The 24,168-nt window shown below is 49.2% G+C and overlaps 2 protein-coding genes and 1 pseudogene across 2 annotated transcripts in view; 1 reads left to right on the plus strand and 2 right to left on the minus strand.

Annotated features, from left to right (window-relative positions):
* The first annotated feature begins 214 nt into the window (after positions 1-214).
* Positions 215-24,168, plus strand: part of LOC135821845 (titin-like) — a 117,224-nt gene continuing 93,270 nt past the window's right edge. The window contains exons 1-5 of the mRNA XM_065334871.1: positions 215-462; positions 1,851-2,150; positions 6,079-6,378; positions 9,163-9,495; positions 11,080-11,132. Of these exons, the coding sequence (XP_065190943.1) occupies positions 303-462; positions 1,851-2,150; positions 6,079-6,378; positions 9,163-9,495; positions 11,080-11,132 (1,146 nt within the window). The 5' untranslated portion in view covers positions 215-302. The remainder of the gene's footprint in view (positions 463-1,850; positions 2,151-6,078; positions 6,379-9,162; positions 9,496-11,079; positions 11,133-24,168) is intronic.
* On the minus strand, positions 21,428-21,752 carry LOC135806709 (ataxin-8-like; annotated as a pseudogene).
* LOC135818066 (ataxin-8-like) lies at positions 22,831-23,238 on the minus strand (the record flags this gene model as incomplete). The annotated part of the gene is made up of 1 exon (XM_065331389.1): positions 22,831-23,238. A coding segment is annotated over one exon (408 nt), but the record flags the coding sequence as incomplete, so codon positions are not given.

Genomic DNA, 24,168 nt, shown 5'->3' on the forward strand with positions numbered 1-24,168 from the left:
TCATTTGCTACGATCCGATAATTCCTCGCAGAGTTATGATGATTTGTACATATACTATATTGTACATACTGATCAATGCACGTTAAAATATGTCATTGGGAAGTCGGGCCAGATTGCGCAGTATGTAAAAGGCTGAACGCATGTCATTGCGGGTGAAATGGTTAATTGATTGATTGTATTGTTGGAACATGTGCCTGGTTGTTGAACGTCTAGGTGCTCCACAATTCCCAACCAATGGCCCTATTGTAGTGAATGAAGGGGACAATGCATCCTTGCGATGCATTGTCGAAAACAATTCCACGATGAAGATACATTTGTGGGACAGCACGGGTCGTTTGGTGGCAGAGGAAGATGGATCATCGTCCTTGGAGCATGTTCTGACTAATGTCCAGCGTAACAATACTGGAGATTTTGTGTGCGGTACAAGTGGTGGCAATGCCACTCAAGGACTACGTGTGCAATGTAAGTAAACCTTGTTATCGCTTCACTGTTCATTGTGGTGTGCATATAGATGAAGTACTAAACCAGGCTGAACAAAGTTAAAATTGTGTGCTCGGGATTTATCAACCGGCTACGTTTTTGGTGTGGACGGTGCTTGTTTTCAACTGTACATCTTTGCCAGCTGCTGGTACACAATGACAACGCCATAAAGTACTGCGAGAGCACCGCGTCTTGTGAGAGCACCCCACCTTGATTTTACAGCCAGGGAAAGGAAAATCGCACGGCCGAGTGCATTGAAGTTTGTACAGCGTGAGAACCTTTAGCGCACTAAGGTCACACTTGGCATGTTTTCGTGTGGAGCTCGCATCTGCAAAATTTGGCCAAAATCACTCCTGCTGGTCATGCCCAGGGCATCCGTTTCCTTACAAGCAAAGCATAATAAAAACTGGAATTGGTGTGTGTGTGCGCGTGCGCGTGCGTGCGTGCGTGCGTGCGTGTGTGTGTGTGTGTGTGTGTGCGTGCTTGTGTGCGTGTCCCTTATGGTGCAGTGGTATGTGCTGTCGATTTCCAATCGAGAGGTTGCGGGTTCAATTCCCGACGATTATGGTCGCACACACATTCTTCTCTCTCTCATTCTCCTAGCTCTTCTTTCATTCTCCTGGGTGGTTACCAACAGCCAGTGTATGCCGGAGTATGTGGTGTGGCGTGTGTGTGTAAAAAATATATAATTATTAAAAAAATTAAAAAAATTAAAAAATTAAAAATTGGGATTCACTGGCCAGAAAAAGCCACTTCAATCAGCTGTGTGGTGGATACCAGGCTAAAATTAGTGGCGGTCAATTCATCAGCCTTGCAAGCTGTTGAATGGTGTAGTCCCAGCACAAGTTGCTATGTCTAACATAGCTGTTCGCTATCATCGCTTTCGCGATGGGCAGGTCTGAGGTCTGAGGTGTGCGTGTGTGCATGTGCGTGTGCGTGTGTGCATGTGCGTGTGCGTGTGTGTGCATGTGTGTGTGCATGTGTGTGTGTGTGTTGTTGTTGTTGTTGTTGTTGTTGTATACTTTATTTATAGTGGAAATCAAAACAGGCAAAATGCCTAATAACATTGGACCCACTGTGAATAACATGTTAAAGGATATTGTGGAAAAATAGATACAAGAGAAAAAGAGAAAGGAAAGAAAAAACGGAAGGTTGGTTGCAACGAACAGATATCAATCCAGTGAGCATTGGAAAACCTATGTCGCTGATAATATATACTGCAAGGCTTGAGATTTAAGTGTGTGTGTGTGTGTGTGTGTGTGTGTGTGTGTGTGTGTGTGTGTGTGTGTGTGTGTGTGTGTGTGTGTGTGTGTGTGTGTGTGTGCGTGTGCGAGTGCGTGCGTGCATGTGCACTTTTTTCCGGAATGCAGATAAGCCAGAAATTGCTGTATCTACCCGTATTGGAATCCTTTCACATGACTCTTACTGGCTGGATTGTATCGGAGATGGTGTTCCACAACCACGCATTCATTGGACTACTCCCTGTCAAGAAAACATATCCTCCTGGCACTTTCACCTGACCCGTACTATGTTTGAACGCGATGGCTCAGCATGCGGACCCTCCCCTGTCCCTTCAGCTCAGAGTTGGGCCCAAAATAAACTGCAATACACTTGCCATGCGACCAACTTCCTCGGTACTAGTAGCCTCGCTACTACCATCAGCTTTGCACGTGAGTCAATTTTTAAGAGAAACGTCTATGTTCTGTGGGTGCATGTGTGTGTGGGGGGGGGGGGCATATCTGAATGTACAGTGAAACCTGTCTAAGGCGATCGCTCAAGGGACGGGAAAAGTGGTCACCTTGGCCAGGTGGTCTTCTTATCCAGGCTCAGTGGGTCACTTGAACTTATTCGCTCACTGCACGTACATGCGATAATATCATTTTGATCGGTGCATCGCACACACATACACACTATGTTCACGACTCATTTGCCTGGGGCCTCAGACCTGTCAAGTGTCGTACATGCACCGTGTACACCTACACTTCCTGCGCTGATGCTCAATCTGCGGACAGAACTGTTTCTTCCTGCGCTGATGTGTAGACCTAGCATGTGTGGTGCACAGTCCAGTGGGTACATGTACATGATTGTACTGGTAGGGTGCAACGCGGTCGCGGCTGGGTGGTCGTTGGTCGCGTTGAGCGAGCGGTCGTCTTATCCGAGCTGTTTTGAATGTGAATGCGTCCGTGACAAGGAAAAGTGATTGCCATATCCGAGTGGTCACCATTACACCGGTGTTACTGTATCGGGTTTCATTCGAGATGCTGTACGTTCAATCAAGAGTACATAACCGCCAAGAGTGTGCAACTGCCTGCACACCCCCTATGTAGTGGTGCGACGGCCGAACTTCACATCACGTGCCAAGGTTCAACAGGTTATGCTCGCAAATAGTGCGAAGTGACCAGCAAAGAGTTAAACCCAAAGCAGGGTTGCGTACAACCCTGTATCTATCATGCTCAGGGTGCAGCACATGTGTATAGGTTTATCATGTGATGTGAAGTTCTGCCGTCGCAGACCCCATAGCTGAAGTTGCACACTCCTGGGTGTTGTGTACTCTTGGTTTAATTCACGACGATTATACAATGCAGAAAGGAGAAGGACATATGGATACGAGTAACTGTCCACCACTGGAACTAGGTACTATATACAGTCAGAAAGTGCAACAACTAGGCACAAAACTGACAGAACTCGTACCTTAACTGGTATCCGTATGTCCTTTTCCTTTCTACATTTATTATTGGTGCAACATCCGAGTTTCAGATAAGCGTTTCGAATATTAAGCAAACAAGTTTGTCAAGAAAACTGTATGAAGATTGCGTGGGCATGACGAATTGTTATGTGAAGGTTTCGGAACAATTGGCACAGCTGTTAAATATTTAGAGATATGGCCAGGTTTAGGCCTTTTCTATGGTTTAGAATTTCCCCAGGAAATCAGTACAGAATTCCGGCGAAAACCACGACTTGACTGTGCCTTATTTGGAGTACTACTGCAGGCCATGCGATGAGAAATTATGGTCGTTCTGATATAATGTCCTGACACTTCTTCAATTGGTCAGACATGCCCGGACATAACATTGTGCCACACATGTCTTTGAAAGTCGATGTTTTCAATCTTCTCACTCAACGATGAAGGACAGCACGGAGTTTCTTCCCTGAAAATGCGCACTCAATTTCCAACATAACGTTTCTTCTATTTTACCGCTTTTGACGACCTTGGGCTCGTTGGAAAGACCTAGATTTGAGAAATGCAATGAGCCCAAACTTGCCAAGATCACTACTCATTGTCCACCACATTGCCCTCCAAACGCGAGTCCAATTTCAGATCTGAGAAGAAATCGGTCTCCTTCACTCAGCCATTTCACACCCGCTGAATCTAGCTCGGAGCTGCTCAAGTTATTATTTTTGCGAGTGGAAGCTTATCTTGCCGTGGCTTTGCGCAATCCCGCGGTGCCAGTCCTGGCATGTGCTGCCTGTCCTCAAGCTGGGAAAATCCCTTTTTTTCATGCACTGCTGAACTCAAACTTCATCAGAGAGACTTCAGACCTGTTCGAGACGATAGCGGAGAATTTTCTCTACCACTTGTAGACCCTTTGATTGTTGAATTTGATCAAGATTTGGCCGGGTAACGAAAGTTTGCCTGCGCCCACTTGCATTGAAATGTCTATGGAGTATTTTTTTCGTCTAGGATCGATCAGACACTTTGTCAGTCGCACGGATATTTCGTCCGGACAACGACCAAAAATGGTCGGAAAATGTCCGATGTCCGACCGTTATTTCATGCGCTGCTACTGCACCATGACTCTGCAGAGCTGGATCATCAGACGTATGGGTGTAATTCCTGAGCTTTCCACGCCGCGTTTGTGAGTCATACACTGGCAGTCAAGGGGGCCGAGTCCCTGGCGGGGGGGGGGGGGGGGGGGGCAGGGGCAGAGGCCCAGCAAAAAATCTTTAGCGTATCTTCAAATTCCAAGCTCCTGCGAGGCCCAATCTGGGACTTCACGTTCCTACACTACTACAATGTGCTGTGGTTGTTTGTTTGGCTTTATTTTTACTTCACCAGAAGCACAAGCAAAATCTGCCTTCTCATTGGGCATATTGCTACGATTCTTGCAAAATGATGAAGATAGTGATATAAGAAAAGGAGGAAGAGGAAAATACAATCATGAACAAGCCACAAAGAGAAGACGGAAACAAATCAATGAGGGAGTACTACAAGTAATGAATGTGGTTCAGTCACTTCTAAGAATTTTGTATTAACATGGAAGAGAACTTTTGCATTGACCGTAGTTGTGCAGCTAGTTGGTACGGAAAAACCACTCGTGAGCATAGTGTCACACCTCACTCAAGTGCATGCTTGCAGCATGCACCGCACTGTCGCATTGTGCTTCTGCTGACTGCATATGCACGCACTCAGGAGAGTTTTGCTGCAGTTTTCAAAGGTTTCGGTGTCTGCACTGCAGCCCAAGGGGGGAGGGGGTCCGGGCAACCTGGAAACACTGCCAGCTACACGCCTGTCTTGATGTTGCTACAATACTCGCCAAAAATCAGGCCAGTGCTGCTCATGGTAGTCGACTACGATGCAGGCAGCATTGGCCGGATTTTTTGGGCAAATATTGTATCAATGGCCCCACAATTTTAACAATGGCAGACACTCTCCAATTGCCCCAGAGGGGATTTGCGTGGAAACTCCTGGGCAGCTGGTTTCTTTAATTAAATATATTGCAACTAGGAGCATTCCAGTAGCTATGGCAGGGATATTGAGTTCCTGTATGCCCCTCAAGAAGGTCACAGAGGGCAATGTCTGCGAGGGTAGAAGACAAAAGAGCCTTTAAAGAGGTATGCTTAACCCTTTGTGGACGGACTGTACGAGTTTCGATCTAATGAGATCGAAACTTGAAACGCGAATTGTTCTGGGGGCACCGCACGTTTTCGGCGATATTTTTACACAAATCGAAAGACGAAATCCATATCTTTCCAATGGTGCTAAATTCGCCAGGGGTCCCTACTCAAAATGTTGACCAAATCGGCCGCACAAGAAAAAATCGAGAGCTTGCGCAAGCATGCAGCACTGAAATTGCAGTATGAGTACTGTCATGGCACGACGCGGAAACGTCCTCCGCATGGATGTGGACGATGCCATCGGCATGATTCTGAACTGGAACTCTGACGAGGACAGTTCTGGCGACCCACTTGACGAGTCTGATGACGATGAGTTCGAAGTAGACAGTGATAGTGATGATGATATCCCAGAAATTAAAGAAAACAATTAAATTTTATCTGATAGATTTGCTGATACTGCTAGTAGCGAGAGTGGCGGTGAGGATGTTGTTAGACAGCTTAACCTATCTACTTTCCGAAAATGTATGGTGTTGTATTGGCTAATGTACACCGATTTCGAGTTATTACTGATTTTCGCATGTCGCTTCTGTCCTGTACAAATTTGCCAGCCCATAAAGGGTTAAAGTACCAGCAACCTTTATTGAACTACCAGCAAGCCTTTGTGCGTATCGCACCAATACAAATTCAAGAATTTCTCTCTTTTACTACTGTTGAGCCTGCACTTCATGCTGTTGCTTCAATCTTGTGTGTGTGCTGTCGTAGCTCGCCCAAAAGGACCAGTGTTCAACCCCGTGGACAGCAAGCAGATCAGACTCGACTCTATCACCCTTAGCTGGTCCATGGATAACAGCTCAAACATCACTTTCGTACAGTACCATGTAGAGTACAGGCCGTACAATGGTGACACCTGGAAGGTCAACAGAGTTCCCCACTCCCCTGCTGAAGTCCAAACCGCTACAGTTACCGGCCTGATGCCACAGACTGAATACTACTTCCGCGTGCGGATAGTAACTACATCTACATACTCTGAATATAGCAATGAAACTTCTGCGTCTACTCATGGTAAGATGAAGAGCCTGATAATTGTGGAAGCGGTAAACCTAAGTCGCAGTAAAGCCTTGTTGCGCCTCATTTGCATGCTAAGATGTCCGAGTTTGCATCAGGAAATGACAGAAGGAGCAAATCCTTGCCATTTTGCGGTTACCTCGTCTGATATTGATGTGAAAACATTGAATGTTTTTAATTTAATTGTATGCATCGATACCCGTATTATCTCTAATATAAGCACGGTCCTTTATTTTTTCAATGTACCTCCGCCCCGTGCTATTATTGGAGATGTTCCTTTATTGGAGACTGTTTCCATTATTATTTCAACCTCATTTCAGAGGCTTGTTGCCATGCCAAATTCATGTCAGACACACACATTTCAGGGTTTTTCGCCGGTACAAATAATGAATTTACACAGTGTTATATTGGAGACTGAGCACTTTATTTTTTGAATGCCGCCCCAAGGTGTTCTATTATTGGAGACGTGCTATTATTGGAGACTGTGCTTATATTAGAGATAATACGGTATGCCTTGTTATACTATGAAACCCATTGTAGTTAAGCAACCACAGCTACTCTCTCCCTCTCTCCCTCTCTCTCCCTCTCTCTCTCCCTCTCTCTCCCTCTCTCTCCCTCTCTCTCCCCTCTCTCTCTCTCTCTCTCTCTCTCTCTCTCTCTCTCTCTCTCTCTCTCTCTCTCTCTCTCTCTCTCTCCCTCCCTCTCTCTCTCTCTCTCTCTCTCTCTCTCTCTCTCTCTCTCTCTCTCTCTCTCTCTCTCTCTCTCTCTCTCTCTCTCTCTCTCTCTCTCTCTCTCTCTCTCTCTCTCTCTCTCCGTCTCTCTCTCTCTCTCTCTCTCTCTCTCTCTCTCTCTCTCTCTCTCTCTCTCTCTCTCTCTCTCTCTCTCTCTCTCTCTCTCTCTCTCTCTCTCTCTCTCTGTCTCTCTCTCTCGTCTCTCTCTCCGTCTCTCTCTCCGTCTCTCTCTCTCGTCTCTCTCTCCGTCTCTCTCTCTCTCTCTCTCTCTCCCTCTCTCTCTCTCTCTCTCTCTCTCTCTCTCTCTCTCTCTCTCTCTCTCTCTCTCTCTCTCTCTCTCTCTCTCTCTCTCTCTCTCTCTCTCTCTCTCTCTCTCTCCGTCTCTTCGTCTCTCCGTCTCTTCGTCTCTCCGTCTCTTCGTCTCTCCGTCTCTCCGTCTCCCTCTTCGTCTCCCTCTCCCTGTCCCGCTCCCTCTCCCTGTCCCTCTCCCTCCCCTCTCCCTCTCCCTCCCCTCTCCCTCTCCAGTGCTCCGAAGCAAGTTATTGAACACGTTGCACGATGCTCAGCCAGCTGTATTTGCGTTCCCTGCACAGTTGGGTGTGCATGACGACGTTCTCCGGCAAGCCGCTAGAAGATGATATTTCGGTTTACACTACGGTCAACTTTGCGAATAACAACATTCGGCTGGGCATCAGAAAAGTGTCCTTATTCACGAAGTGCCCTTATATCTGAAGTCCCATTTGAATGTATGTGAACCCATATTTTGTATAGTATGACATGCATATCAAAATGAAGCTCTTTTCATGCTCTACGTCAATTTGTACTTTATTTTCATATTGCAATGGAAAGGAACTATAAAGTCAATATGCACGGGAAATAAATAAGCCTTTTGGAGCCATCTACAGGGACATGTACATGTACGTACATGTATGATGTATTTCTAGGCGAGAAATGATTTCTCGCGAAATATTTTCAGTTGCAAATATGGCATCTGGTGTGTTCTTTGTTGTCGCTTCTTTTCCTGACTTCTTCAGTCAGTTTTGAGTCTCACCACTGAGTCACATCTGGCTGCGGTCAACTACCCTTCACTTTGTGTGTTGTCGCTATTGCTGTCTATGTCTCTGTGTATGCCAGTATATGTGGAGCGAGAAGATTAATGTACAATCATGTACAACTACATGTACACAACTACATGTACATGTAGTTGTGTACAGTCATGCAGTTGTGCGGATCACTCCAACTATTTTGAAGCAAAGTAAAAAGAAAGAAAAAGCACCCCCCCCCCCCCTGGCTGTATCTTCTTGTATGTGTGCCTTATCCATCGCCACGGGTTCTGGTACTTCTGCATGACAGGTACTTGAAATAGCTGTCAAAAATCCAGAAAGTCGTTATTCAAGCAGTAAATATGACCTCGGGGCACTAAAATCATGTCGCTATTCGCGAATTGTCATTATTCAGATAGTCGTTATATCCGAAGTCAAATGCATACAGGCATATGGGACTTTGCTCTGGGCATGGAAATTCTGTCGTTATTCGCGAATTGTCGTTATATCCGAAGTCGTTACTAGCGAAGTTGACTGTACTCATATTGGTCTAGCAACATTCATAAACTCTCTGGATGGACGCTTTCTTCCCGCGTGATCATGTGACCAAAGGTGGTCTACAAGTCCATGTTGATCATACTCGTGTGATATGTGTTCATACATGGAATTGTGTGTGGTGTTAGGTTATGCGTTAGGTTATGCCTTAGGTTATTCTTATTTAAAGTTATTTTACTTGACCCTAGGTAGGTGTATTGCTGCCTTCTTGCTGTGGATCGTGAATGACGCCACAGCTCCTTGGCTTTGATGTGTGAAGTCCTTGTGTGGGACATTGACAGTATGGGTGGGTTTCACATACCCTCACTGTTCAGTGTACACATGGCTGGACATCACTTGCCACCGCTGTTTTGGGAACATGCGTGTATACATGGCTGGACATCACTTCCCACCGCTGTTTTGTGAACATGCGTGTCATGATTGTGGGGTTTTCTTGCTCTCTTCTGTTGCAGATCGTCTCGATGCACCCAGGATTCATCCAGTGAAAAACGTTTCGGTAGAAGCGACCATGACGGTTATCAGTTGGGCAAGAGCTACTTACCAGAATATCACAGTCTTGTCGTACCAAGTACAGGCAAGACCCGGTGGTGCTGGCACCTGGGAGAACGTTTCGTTCACAAACTCCTCTTTTGTCTTGGGACCCGAGGATATAAACGTCATCGTCACTGGCTTAACTCCAGGAACTAACTACCGCACCCGTGTTCGAGCGCTGACTTCGATTGGCTTCAGTGAATTTAGTGAGGAGGTCGCTTTCGGGACACTGGCGAAAAATTCGACACAACGAGGTAAGACTTCTGAGAAAATTTAAATGTGACAGAAAGGACTGTACTAGTATTACGGGGGGATCTCCCCCGTAATATTTTTGAAATTAGGGTACAAAATCCTGCATTCTGGGCACTTTTGGCATTGTTTTACTATGGTGGTCGTGGTCGGGCGAAAAAGTGGTCCGGCCAAAGCCGGACCGGCCGGAGCGGCTGCTACGCCCCTGTTCCTGCCGAACTTGACACTTGACTGACTCACGACTGCCATCCGAAGCACACGAGGAGCACATCGCACCTTCCACTCGGCAAGCCTGCGAGAAAGCACCACTCCCTGCTCAAAACACAATGTTTCGGGGAATTCACCCACCCTAAGCTCAACTGATGAGGGGTGAATTCCCCGAAACACTGTGTATTAGCAGGGAGTGGTGCTTTCTTGCAGATTTACCGAGTGGAAGGTGCGGCGTGCTCTTCGCGTGCTTCGGATGGCAGTCGTGAGTCAGTCAAGTGTCAAGTTTGGCAGAAAGCGTGTGTTCCTCGTTGTAACAACCAACGTCATGACTAATACCGCCGAAGTCGCAACTTCCAAAAACACGTGAGGGAATTGCAACACAGTGTGTGTGTGTGTGTGTGTGTGTGTGTGTGTGTGTGTGTGTGTGTGTGTGTGTGTGTGTGTGTGTGTATGTGTATGTGTGTATGTGTGTATGTGTGTGGTGTGTTTATTTGTTTTTGGATGGCCAACGAGTACAACGAGGGATAGAAATCAGTCCTTCTTTAGGTCATTCGTCCATTGTTATTACCCTAAAAGCCCGCTGCAAACACCCATGTCACAATAAGCGCTCGCCCCAGCTGATCCATGCTATTTTTCGCAAGGCAGTTCGTTTCTTTTTCCTTTCCAGGTCAATCAAGCTGTAGCAAAACAATCATAAAGGTTGAAATTGCACAAGAACACCTGTACTGGCTGCATAGGTGTTGAGTTACAAAAGGAGTCCATTATGCCATACACAAAGGAACAACTTTGGACAAGTACTAGTAGTGGGAAGACATTTATTATAGACAGAGAGACGGAGAGACAGACGAACTAAACGACTACATGATGGAAGAGAGAGAGAGAGAGAGAGAGAGAGAGAGAGAGAGCGAGAGAGAGAGAGAGAGAGAGAGAGAGAGAGAGAGCGAGAGCGAGAGAGAGGGAGGGAGAGAGAGAGAGAGAGAGAGAGAGAGAGAGAGAGAGAGAGAGAGAGAGAGAGAGAGAGAGAGAGAGAGAGAGAGAGAGAATGCCAGATAAAGGGCCTGGGTAGCTATGGCAGATATGGGCACGCAAGTAGCTACCCAGACCAACGGAACAAAAGGCGAGTACGAGAGTAATTGTGGGGTGCATGCAGGCCTGCCTGGAAAAGGTTGTAGAATGTACGGGAGGAGGTACTTGACATAGGGATATGTCTTACCAGGAGGTCCTGCGTGATTGTCCCACATCAGAGATAACATTCTAGACTCTACGATGCGGATTTCAAATGTCCCCTATCTCTTTTGCATTGTGATACAGAATAGAAGTGGAAGTTTGTTTTGAAAAGAGTGGTTGCTTTTGTGTTCCTTTTCCTCCCATCCCTCCAGATCCCATTGAGATTTTGTCTGTCAAGTCAACTTGGATCGAGCTTCGTTGGCAGGTAAAGTTGTTGTTGTTATTTGAAATCTTTTATTCTCACGATGGCCTGTGGCCAATAAGAGAAAAAGAATTACAAGCACGGGAATCGGATAAAGAGATATAAAAGTTTAGCTGCTTGCTGAAATAGTAGCGATGGCAATAAAGAGTTTATCACGTAGACTGGGCACAATGGGGCTATATATGTGCTGAGCAATGTGAGCAGGTTCATACGGAAGAGACGACAAGAGGTGGGATGTTTGCTTTGAAATCTCGTTTGGGGTTGATTTGCCGGAGGCTGAGTGGGATGTTATTAAAGAGATCAAGAGAAGCATAGGGGGGGGGGGGGGGTCTCTTAGCCGGTTTGTGCTTTTTGTGGGTAGCTCAAACGTTCGGGCGAACCTGAGCGTGCGAATGGGTTGTATTCGGAGTAGGTGAATTGCAAGAAGGTGTGGTGGTACATATCTATGGTGCAGGCTATGTGCAAGAAGAATATGGAAGACGGTACGGCAGCTGCTAAGTGGTGGCCAATTGTGTTGCATTACTGCAACAGCACTAAGGGGTAAATGCCCATGCACACTCTCTCAGTCCAACACAACCATCACACTCCGGTAGGAATTACAAACTATACTTGATGAAGACAGAAGGAGAAGTGGAGAACACAGGGAACAGAGTAGGCATGTAAACAGCACAGGCACGCAACAGTTACCGCTGGTGCATGCGAGGTGCATGTGCGTACGCGAAGGTGTGAAATAGGAAGCGGGGTCAAATTACATATGGATGCACTATGCCAAATATATAGGCACAGGTAGGTGACTGTACATCTCCCCCGAAAAAAATGCGAACGGAGGGACACGAGAAAGTGTGGAGCAAAGGAGAGAGGGAAAGGAACGATAGCAGTTCTGGAGCGGGTACCAACGTGAGCATTACTCAGAATGATAGAGAGAAAAAAACAAACATGAAAAGAACACAGTCATAGTTCAACTGGAACACATGGAGTAAACAGTGTTACTGTGTTCAGGTATTGGCAGCATAGCGTTGCGGCGCATGGCAAACACGGCTGGATGGGGGTCTGCAACCGGGTCGCAGAGGCTTAGCAACTCGAGGAGACTGCGGCACAGGCAGAAGAGGCGGCAGAGTAGAGTGAGCTGGTGGTTGCAGGGCAACATGCGGTGTCGGCCTTCAGGAGAGCACGGAGCGGGGCACTGACATTGGCCATATCTGGCACAAACTTCGACAGAAACATGAACATACCCAGAGCACGGCGTAACTCGGGCACATTGGTCGGTGACTTCAGAGCTTGGATGGCAGACACCTTGGCTGGGTCTGGGCGGACACCGTCAGCACCGATGAGGTGACCCAGGAACGCCAGGGACTTCATACGGAGGCGACTCTTGGCGGGGTTGAGGAGTACGCCTGCAGAAGAGAGAGCTGCGTGGACAGCAGTGAGGGCAGCATCATGCTCAGCTAGAGTGGCACCGAACACGAGGATGTCATACATGAAGACGACCACGTTGGGAATGTGCCCAACTATTTCCAGTAGGCGACGCTGGAAAACCTCTGGCGCACTGGTGATACCAAAGGGTAGACGGTTGAAGTGAAACCGGCCAAACGGGGTCATGAAGGTAGTGAGTGACGCACTGTCGTCAGCAAGTGGCACTTGCCAGAACCCAGACGCCGTGTCAAGCGACGAGAAGACCTTGGCTCCGGACAGCATGCCCAGGGTGTCTTCGATGGTCGGCAGAGTGAAGTGTGAACGCTTCACGGACTGGTTCAGGCGTTTGAGATCCACGCAGATGCGGACGGAGCCATTCTTCTTGAGCACGGGCACCATGGGCGCACACCAGTCGGTCGGACCGGTGACTGGAGAGATGACTCCCATCTGGACCATCCGGTCAAGTTCGGTCTTGACCTTGGCTTGCAGGTGGATGGGAACTCGTCGTGCGGTCTGGCAGTGATATGGTTGGGCATTGTCTTGCAGCTCGATGGTAGCTGCAGGACCGGACATGCGACCAATGACAGGAGGAGCGGAGGAGGAGCGGATGGAGGGCTTGCGGATGCCTCGGATACATCGCAAGACAGGAGGTTCAGGTCCTGGCACACACTGCGGCTCAGGAGGTTGCTAGGGCCATCAACAACAATAACACGGAAAGTGACGTTGCGGTCCTTCCAGGAGCTGGCAGCAACAAATGCGCCGTGTATGGGTAGAGGTTGGCCATCAGGTCCAGTGACCTTAGTGGAGATCGGCGTGAGCTTAGGTTGAGGACTGAGGCTATTGTAGGAAGGCAGAGACAGGAGTGTGCAGTCTGCGCCAGAGTCCAGCTTGAACAACACTGACTGGCCATTGATGGGGAGCTCAACAAGCCAGGGTTCAGTTGAGTCAGGAATGGATACTGAACTCAAAACACAGATACTGGGTTCCTGTGACTCGGATGAAGCACTACCCATAAAACAACTCGCACTAGCACTAGCAGAATCACTCACCAGATGGTCAGACACCTCGCTCGCGCCCACTTGACGAGAGCTACGACACACTTTGGCAAAGTGACCACCACGCTGGCACTTACGGCACTCGACGGACCAAGCAGGACACTCGCGGCGCGAGTGACCACTGGATGAGCCACAGCCGGAGCAGGGAGCGAGAGGAGCAGAGGTTGCTGGAGGGCCACGTGTCGAGTAGCTAGGCGCGGACTGGCGAGATGCAGCGGGAGCATTCTTCGGTCTGCCAGTTCCACGAGATTGTTTGTGATGTCCGCGAACGACAGCGGCTGCGACGGAGGGCTGAGTGGCTGCGGAGCGCTGAGTGGCTAGCTGGATTTCGAGGGTCTCAGCTGCCTTGGCCTCCTTGAGAACATCGGCGAGGGTGAGGGAGCCTATGTCCTTTTTCTGCATCGCCTTACTCACTCCAGAATCAGCCATGTGGGCGACGAGGTGATCGCGGATCCGTTCTGACGGCTTGTCGAAACGGCATCTCGCCGCGACAGAGTGGAGTCGGCTTGAGAACGTGGCTACGGACTCACCGGGGAGCTGGCGGAGACGAGCGAACTGCGTCCGTTCGTGGCTAACATTGTCCGCAGGTGCAAAGTACTTGTCGAAAGCATCGACCACTTTATCGAAGTCGTCCTTGTCGGAATCTTGGGCGAAGGACAACTCACGCTGGAAGATATCATCCGCAGTTGGGCCCAGAGAGTAGATGAGAGTGGAGATTTGGACATCTGCGGATTCGGAAGAGAGTTTGGTAGCAATCTGGAAGCGTGTGAATCGGCTTTTCCAGCGGGGCCAATTCTCAGGTGCGGAAAAGTCGAAGCTTTCAGGGGGCTGAAATTTCGCCATGGCGAGCGGGTCCGGTGGCGAGGGTTCGGGGTACCAGTTCTGACACCAAGTGTTGCGTTACTGCAACAGCACTAAGGGGTAAATGCCCATGCACACTCTCTCAGTCCAACACAACCATCACACTCCGGTAGGAATTACAAACTATACTTGATGAAGACAGAAGGAGAAGTGGAGAACACAGGGAACAGAGTAGGCATGTAAACAGCACAGGCACGCAACAGTTACCGCTGGTGCATGCGAGGTGCATGTGCGTACGCGAAGGTGTGAAATAGGAAGCGGGGTCAAATTACATATGGATGCACTATGCCAAATATATAGGCACAGGTAGGTGACTGTACAATTTGAGCCGGTGCAGCAGCATGGAGTGGGTTCTGTGTTCAAAGAGGGGGAGATGCAAACAGAGGTGAGCGGCGCGCCGTTGGTTAACCCGATTGCTGCATGGACGATAAGTGCTGCGAATAGTGATCATGCACCCTGGCCTGAGTAGCTCACTTGGCTAATTGAAAGTCAGCCGACCTCGGCCACATTATGTTGCTAATACATGCACAATTTCCCATTTCGCTAGCAATGGTACATTGTGACGGGAAGTGGGAGTTGTGCTAGGAGCTGAGAGCGAGATATAACAGTGTATTGCCTATGATGTCATAAATATTTCCACTCAAATCCAACCGGAACTTCACAGCATGCAAAAAATAAAATCACGAAACCACATCAGCAAAGTTGCCTTTTTTAGTGAAGCGAGACTATGCATGTGATAGGAAAAGGAACTATATCCAAATGCTTACGTATGAAATAACCACCTACACTCAATGGGAGGGCGGGTGGGGCACTGTTATATCTCGCTCTCAGCTCCTAGCACAACTCCCACTTCCCGTCACAATGTACCATTGCTAGCGAAATGGGAAATTGCGCATCGGAGCTTCAAGCTTCGATATAACAGTGTATTCTTCAAAGCGGACAGAACAAACAAAGCCCACGTGGGATAAGCATACTCATGCCCAAGCATGGACAACATTGAAGTATGAACCGTCATTGACAATGACTTGTGGAGTCACGGGACAGGCCCCAGCCTAATCCCCGGAGCTGAGAACGGCTGCACTGTAAGTGGCCGCTGCCGCTGATGCCGGTGCTACGTCCCGGCGGTAGAAACGGTGGAAGGTTGACGCACGCTTCCAGTCAGCTGTATCCATGATCACGGTCGTCGACACTCCGGCTCGAGCTGCCGCAGATGCGGAGGCCCCGCGAGTTGAGTGGGCGGAGAAATCAGAAGTGCTGATTCCGGCCTGTGAAAGTACGTCCTTCAGCCAACGGGCCACGGTCGGTGAAGACACCGGCTTGTGTGGCTTCCGGAACGACACCAATAGGGATGGCGAGGCGTTGTCCGCCGTACGCCACGATGCGGAGCGCGCAATGTACGCCAACAAATGCTGCACCGGACAGAGCTCCGGTACCGGAAAAGGTGCGAAACACACTTGCTGGAGAGGCTCACCAGGACGCTGTGTCTTCCTTGGGCGCAGCAAGGACAAACGGATAGAACCATCCGATGTTTGGCAGAGGTGGTGAGATAGCATCCGCAGTTCTCCACAGCGATGAGCACCGGCCAGCGCCAGGATCATGGTCAAACGTAGAGTGAGCTGCTTATCGGAAAGCTCGGCTGCCGGCGGCCAGGAGCGCAGCATATCAAGCACAATTTGCACATCCCAGGTGAATGCATACCTTGGCTGCGGAGGACGTAGGTTGTAAACGCCCTTCAGCAGTCGAGACACTGTGGGGTGACTGCCTACCGCTGCTCCATCCATTGGAGGCAGGACCGACGACAGAGCTGACCGGTATCCGGACAGAGTCCGGAATGCCCGTCCATCCTGAAACTGGTCCGCGAGGAAGGCCAATATCTGGTTTAGAGCTGGTCGAGTCGGATCCACCTGCCGTCCACCACACCAGCGACTCCAGCATGTCCAAGCGCTGTCATAGTGACGTGCCGTGCTCGTCCGCCAGGAGGCGAGCAGGAGGTTGGACACCTGATCCGAAAATCCTGACAGCGCGAAGGAATTCCGGAGATGGTCCACGCGACCAACAGCAGCTTGCTGTCGACAATCAGGGGGTGCTGTTCGCCCAGAGGACCCTCCACCAGGTTGGGCCAACATGGGAGCAGAGTTGGAGAGCTGGTGGCCACTTGCAGCAAAGCCGGGAACCACGTTGCTCCCCGCCATAGCGGAGTCACTAGCACGAGCTGAGGAACCTTCTGCATCTGCACTTGCCGGATCACCCTGCCGACCAGCGAGAATGGGGGAAATGCATACGCGCTCATTCCTGCCCAGTCCAGGGAGAAAGCATCCGTAGCCATTGCCTTGGGATCCGGGTGCCAGGACACAAATGTTGGTGTCTGAGCATTGACTCTGGAGGCAAACAAGTCGATACAGCAACCACCCAAAGAGCCGCGAATCCCCGAGAAGACTTGAGGGTGGAGACGCCACTCCGAAGAGCTGTGATGGCGTGACCAGAAATCGGCGATCGTGTTGAGCGCTCCCGGGATATACTCGGCACGAAGGGTGATCTGTCGATCGAGACACCACTGCCAGAGATCTGTTGCCACTGAGTTGAGAATCTGACTGTGTGCTCCACCCATGCGGTTGACATAGGCGACCGCTGTTTGATTGTCCATCTGCAGCAGAATATGGCACTTCTGAGCATGACGAGCAAAGCATTGCACTGCAAACATCCCCGCCAGGAGTTCCAGGACGTTGATGTGTAACTTCGCTTCCTGCATCGACCAGCGACCGCCCGTCGCCTGGCCTGCACAAACAGCCCCCCCAGCCGCCGCCCCCGCCATGGGAGGCGGCATCGGAGGCAATGATGAGGGCTGGTGGATCCAGACGTACCGGCCTCCCATTCCAGGTGTCGAGGTACTTCACCCACCAAGTCAGATCGGCACGGGAGTCGGGGTTGAGAGTGATGGCTGTCTCCCACGACATGTTCCGGCGCCGAGCCGAGTTTTTCTGTGCCTGGAGGGCACGCAGGTGTAGAGGTGCTGGGGCTACCCCCGGCCATGCGGAGGTCATCATCCCGACAATGCTGGCCAGCTGTCGAATGGAGATTCCTGGCTCCGCCAAAGCGTCCCGGCAAGACCTGAGTATCTTCGTCCGGCGCTCGTCTGATATCTGAATTGTCAAGGAGACCGACCTCACTTGAAATCCAAGGAAGGTCATCTCCTGAGCGGGAACCAGTACAGATTTCTCGAAGTTCACGATAAATCCGAGGCCGCAAAGAAGATGGATAGCTGAAGCCGTGTAGACCAGCGCTGCTTTGCGCGATGCTGCCAGGATCAGCATGTCGTCCAGATAGATGATTACACGAATGCCAAACTGCCGAAGTGTAGTCACGACTGGGTGCAGAATCTTTGTGAATGCCCAGGGGGCCACAGACAGACCAAATGGCAGGCACTGGAACTCGTATCTCGTGCCTTGCCAGAGAAATTGCAGGAATCTCCTGTCGTCCTGCGCAATCGGCACTGTCAGATACGCATCCTTGAGATCGATTTTGGTCATGTAGTCCCCCGGCTGGAGAAGATCGCGCAGGGAATGAATGCCCTCCATCTTGAAATGGTGGTAGGGCAGGAAGCTGTTCAATATCCTCAGGTCGACAACAGGCCGCATCTTCCCGCCTGCTTTCAGAACCACAAACACGGCACTCGCGAATCCTGGCGGCTCCCAGGAATCCACACTCCTGACTGCCTCTTTCTCCAAGAGAGACTGAACCTCCTGAGACATGGCTTGTTGCTCGGAGGCGGACAAGGGTCGGGAGCTGGGCACGCTGTTCTGGGTAGGCTGCGGATGGAGTTCGAGGTGGTAACCTTGAATAGCTCTGAGAATCCAGGGATCGGCAGACAGCTGCCTCCACTCGCTGGCGAAAAGGGCTAGGCGACCCCCGAGGGGCAAAGCCCAGTCCTGCGCCGAGACAGCGAACCGCATCCGCCAGTCTGGCAGCAATGACTCGGCGACCCAGACCTCCTCCGGCACTAACATTTGCACCGCTGGAGGGAGGAAATGGCTTAGGAGCGGCCCCGCTTTGCTGTGTAGCTGGTGTTCGCTCCTTGCCCGTCCTGCTGCCTGGTCGGGGGGGAGCATCCGACCTCGGTTGGCATAGCCCCGACCTGCTGAGCTGTACTGGGTCTGATTGTACGGGCTGCTGTAGGGCTGGTACCGGGAGCCACCGCCGTACCTGCTGACCCCGGCCCCTCGAAAAAACTGGCGTCCACCCGCTGGTGGTCCTCCAGAGCCAGACTTGCTGGTGCTCGGCTTCGGGGGAGCTCGAGCGTCCTTATATTGTTTGACCACCAAGCCCAGAGCCTTTTGGGACTCCGCCTTGGATTGGATGCGGTCCATCAGCTCTGGGCCGAATAGGGCCGTGCCTGCCTTGTCGAAAGGCTCCTCCGCCATAGGAACAAGGCTCTTGTCCAGGTGTTCCAGGAACTCCTGACGCCTCAGCACGGATATCTTGTTATTGGCGTTGCCCAGAAGGGACAAACCAGCCGGCACCATATCCAACACTGCTTGCGGATCCAGGCCTGTGCCAGCGTCCTGCGCTGCCCTGGCTTCCATCATTAGAGCAGAGAGGGGACCTAAACAGTCCAATACATTGCTCTGCAGCGAGTACAAGGTGTTGTCTCGCGACTTCTTGAAAGACTGCCGAACACCAGGCAAATTCATCACTTCTTGGTCCAGCTTCGGTGTGACCGCCACGTCCACCTCAGGCCGGGGAAACTGTTCCACCAGGTCCCTGCGCTCCTTGCTTTTCAAGGGTTTCCTGAAACGAGTTTGCAGGAACTGCTTGATCTCTGAGGACACCGGAGCATGCTCCGGGTCCTCTGTGCTTACGTCCACACACGAGGGTGCCTGCCCACTCGTGGTGTCGTGCAATTCAGCGTCTCGAGCAGGCCTGCCCACTCGAGGAGCTAGGTGGAAGTAACAAACTTCCACGAGATAAACCAGACTTGGGCCTGCCCAAGGAACTGGCGATCTCCTGAGATTGAGTGCCTGCACCCAACCTGGAAACTTCGGAATCCGATTCCCTGGATCGCGAGGACTGGCCCTCGGCCAGGCTCGGTCCAGCTTCCAAAACACGCAAACGATCATTGATAGGACCAAGGAGGTCTAAAACGGCTGACGAAACAGCTTGACGGGTCGTGTTTTCGTCCATTTCTAATCGCGAGAGAAGAAGAGCCAAGATTTACTAATCACTTCGGTCGAGCGGAAATAAAAAAGGCAACTTTGCTGATGTGGTTTCGTGATTTTATTTTTTGCATGCTGTGAAGTTCCGGTTGGATTTGAGTGGAAATATTTATGACATCATAGGCAATACACTGTTATATCGAAGCTTGAAGCTCCGATGCGCAACCCCAGTCATAGAGCACAAGTTGGTTGAGTTTGGCCGTCAGGAGGCCAGCGCAAGGTATCCAGGGCGCGGGTCTGATTCCAGCTAGGGGCAATGTGGTACCCCGCAGCACAAGGGTAGCGTGACACCCTACGCCAACGTGCGCGCTGCATGAGTAGCGTGATACTCGCCTAGCTCTTTTGCTGTTGCCTAGCAACGTGTTTCTGTCTTTCCTGGGCCCCCAATGCATGTTGGGTGGCCCTGCGCATGACTGCACGTTGTCATAGCAACCTTGGAGATCTCAAGCCGGTTACCAACAAGCTAGGAATCAGACCAAGCCGCCGAATGCCCCCCGCCGGCAACCGGCGCTTCATTGCAATTGAAATTTGTCAAGAATAGTGAGCAAGGACAGATCAAATTATGCAAATACATGTACATGTAGCTTGGAGTACCATCATGCTGAGTGGCACTCATTGTCAGACATACGAGAATGTAGAGCGATAATAAATTCCAGGAGGCGTGAGTGGAGGGAGAAATTGCAGAACAGTTGGATGCACGCCGCAGCACAGCTAGCAAGAGAAAGAAGCCGTGGATGGGCTTGTTCCTATTTTTGATGGCTGTGGCCATCTGTTGGCCCAACGGTATTCGTGTGAGTACGGTGTTTGTTCGTGCTGCCAGCTCGCGCCCGGCGTTTATTTGTGCTGCCAGCTCGGGCCCGGTGCGCGAGTGAAACCGAACTTTGAAAAGGATTTCGCTCTTTAGTGCTATTGACTGGCTTTTCATACAATGCCTATTGATGTCTGGAGACATGCTGTCTAGCCTTCCCCTGGTACGCATTACACAGGGCTTTGTTGAAGTTCGTACCGTGAACTGCCAAAGGGAATTGTTTGAATGGTGCTGGGGCGGGTGCGACATTACGGTGTCCCTGCAGCCGGCCTAATCGCGTTTGTCGCCACAACCGATTATGCGCTCAAGCCAGTCATTGAGGGTTGCAGGGAGGGGTGAGAGAACGTGCAAGCATACTCAAAAATAGGGCGAATGTAAGATAGATAGATGGAGGAGAGAGCAGAAGTGTTCAAGGAATTGCGTAGTCGCAGGAGAAGGAACATCCTCCTGGACGCTTTAGTGATAACGTAGTTAACATGCGAGTTCAAGCCTAGATTTTGCTGTATGATGAGGCCACGGTGGCGATGCCTTGAGGCCACAGTGAGGTTGGTATCGTTGAGTCTGATTGATGATGGTCTGGGAGGTGGGCGGTTGGTGTGGTGAAAGCGGATGACAGTGGTCTTGCTTTCATTGGCCACGAGATCCCAATCTTTCAGCCACTGTACGGCGGTTGTCACAGCTGACTGGAGGTGCTCTTCTGCGGCTAGAAATTTCTCATGAGCGGCAATGATGGCAGTGTCGTCTGCAAACTGGCTGCACTCGGTGTTGGCATGTACTTGTATTTAGGCGGTTGGCAGATTAACTGTGTAGGCCGTGAACAAAAGCGGCCCCAAGACAGAGCCTTGGGGAACCTCCGCTGGAGTGTTCAGCCAGGTTGACTTGCTGCTCTCCACTTGCACACGTTGTCGTCTGTTGGTGAGATAAGAGGCAAGCCACTGGAGGCATTTGCCCTCAAGTCCAAGGTGGGCCAATTTTGCAAGCAGTCCTTGGTGCCACACCCGGTCGAACGATAAGTCGAAGTTGTTGTTGTTGTTGTTGTTGTTGCTGCTGCTGCTGCTGCTGCTGCTGCTGTTGTTGTTGTTTCAAATCTTTATTCTCACGATAGCCAGTGGCCAATAAGAGATAATAGTGTAAGATGTAGTTGTTGTTGTTGTTGTTGTTGTTGTTGTTGTTGTTGTTGTTGTTGTTGTTGTTGTTGTTGTTGTTGTTGTTGTTGTTGTTGTTGTTGTTGTTGTTGTTGTTGTTGTTGTTGTTGTTGTTGTTGTTGTTGTTGTTGTTGTTGTTGTTGTTGTTGTTGTTGTTGTTGTTGTTGTTGTTGTTGTTGTTGTTGTTGTTGTTGTTGTTGTTGTTGTTGTTGTTGTTGTTGTTGTTGTTGTTGTTGTTGTTGTTGTTGTTGTTGTTGTTGTTGTTGTTGTTTGAATTCTTTATTCTCACGATGGCACCATCGCCAAATAAGAGATAAGTTGATGAGAAGGTGAGATTGTGGGTTAAAGGGGAAGTTAAGACAAAAATTAAAATTTCACCAGTTGTAGTCTTCGGGGTGCTGAGTCGAATGGTCTTGGTCCGAGGAAGCTGAGACGCTCCCTTCCTACTTGAATCCCAATCGAACTCGCGCCCTTCCACCGAAACTGGGTGACTGCGCCCTACTAGATGGGGATTTGTATGCAAAATGTCACTAAAAGCGCCATTTCGTTCTTATGAAAGCACGGATGACCGCGATTGGCCCATATGTTGCAGTTTTTTGGACGCTGAGTCGACTGGTTTTGGTCCGAAAAGGCTGCGATGCAGCGTTCCTCCTTTATTCCCAATCGAACATGGTTGAAGAAGCGGTCACGTGCTCCTGGGTGCCCAAATCACCTGGTCACCACGCCAGCAGGCGACAACTTTCACACCAAGGTTCAACTCGAGTGACAGGACTGCACCCAAAAAAGGTCAAACAGGCTAGTAAGTTGTACCCTGCAGGCACGGTGACCAGGTGACTGGCGTACGCAGGAGCACGTGACCGCTTGTTCAACCATGTTCGATTGGGAATAAAGGAGGAACGCTGCATCGCAGCCTTTTCGGACCAAAACCAGTCGACTCAGCGTCCAAAAGACTACAACATATGGGCCAATCGCGGTCATCCGTGCTTTTATTAGAACGAAATGGCGCTTTTAGTGACATTTTGCATACAAATCCCCATCTAGTAGGGCGCAGTCACCCAGTTTCGGTGGAAGGGCGCAAAGTTCGATTGGGATTCAAGTAGGAAGGGAGCGTCTCAGCTTCCTCGGACCAAGACCATTCGACTCAGCACCCCGAAGACAACTGGTGAAATTTTGATTTTTGCCTTAACTTCCCCTTTAAACAGTTGGAAAGTGATTTACATCACTTTGAACTTTACAAGTATGGGAGAGGATGAGTTGTTGTTGTTGTTGTTGTTGTTGTTGTTGTTGTTGTTGTTGTTGTTGTTGTTGTTGTTGTTGTTGTTGTTGTTGTTGTTGTTGTTGTTGTTGTTGTTGTTGTTGTTGTTGTTGTTGTTGTTGTTGTTGTTGTTGTTGTTGTTGTTGTTGTTGTTGTTGTTGTTGTTGTTGTTGTTGTTGTTGTTGTTGTTGTTGTTGTTGTTGTTGTTGTTGTTGTTGTTGTTGTTGTTGTTGTTGTTGTTGTTGTTGTTGTTGTTGTTGTTGTTGTTGTTGTTGTTGTTGTTGTTGTTGTTGTTGTTGTTGTTGTTGTTGTTGTTGTTGTTGTTGTTGTTGTTGTTGTTGTTGTTGTTGTTGTTGTTGTTGTTGTTGTTGTTGTTGTTGTTGTTGTTGTTGTTGTTGTTGTTGTTGTTGTTGTTGTTGTTGTTGTTGTTGTTGTTGTTGTTGTTGTTGTTGTTGTTGTTGTTGTTGTTGTTGTTGTTGTTGTTGTTCTTGTTCTTGTTGTTGTTGTTGTTGTTCTTGTTGTTGTTCTTGTTGTTGTTGTTGTTCTTGTTGTTGTTCTTGTTGTTGTTCTTGTTGTTGTTCTTGTTGTTGTTCTTGTTCTTGTTCTTGTTCTTGTTGTTGTTCTTGTTCTTGTTCTTGTTCTTGTTCTTGTTCTTGTTCTTGTTCTTGTTCTTGTTCTTGTTCTTGTTCTTGTTCTTGTTCTTGTTCTTGTTCTTGTTCTTGTTCTTGTTCTTGTTCTTGTTCTTGTTCTTGTTCTTGTTCTTGTTCTTGTTCTTGTTCTTGTTCTTGTTCTTGTTCTTGTTCTTGTTCTTGTTCTTGTTTTTGTTCTTGTTCTTGTTCTTGTTCTTGTTCTTGTTCTTGTTCTTGTTCTTGTTCTTGTTCTTGTTCTTTTTCTTGTTCTTGTTCTTGTTGTTTGAATTCTTTTATTCTCACGATGGCCTGTGGCCAATAAGAGAAAAATAATTACAGGCACGGTTGTTGTTGTTGTTGTTGTTGTTGTTGTTGTTGTTGTTGTTGTTGTTGTTGTTGTTGTTGTTGTTGTTGTTGTTGTTGTTGTTGTTGTTGTTGTTGTTGTTGTTGTTGTTGTTGTTGTTGTTGTTGTTGTTGTTGTTGTTGTTGTTGTTGTTGTTGTTGTTGTTGTTGTTGTTGTTGTTGTTGTTGTTGTTGTTGTTGTTGTTGTTGTTGTTGTTGTTGTTGTTGTTGTTGTTGTTGTTGTTGTTGTTGTTGTTGTTGTTGTTGTTGTTGTTGTTGTTGTTGTTGTTGTTGTTGTTGTTGTTGTTGTTGTTGTTGTTG

The sequence above is a fragment of the Sycon ciliatum genome, chromosome 1, assembly GCF_964019385.1.
Source record: "Sycon ciliatum chromosome 1, ocSycCili1.1, whole genome shotgun sequence".
Lineage (NCBI taxonomy): Eukaryota > Metazoa > Porifera > Calcarea > Leucosolenida > Sycettidae > Sycon > Sycon ciliatum.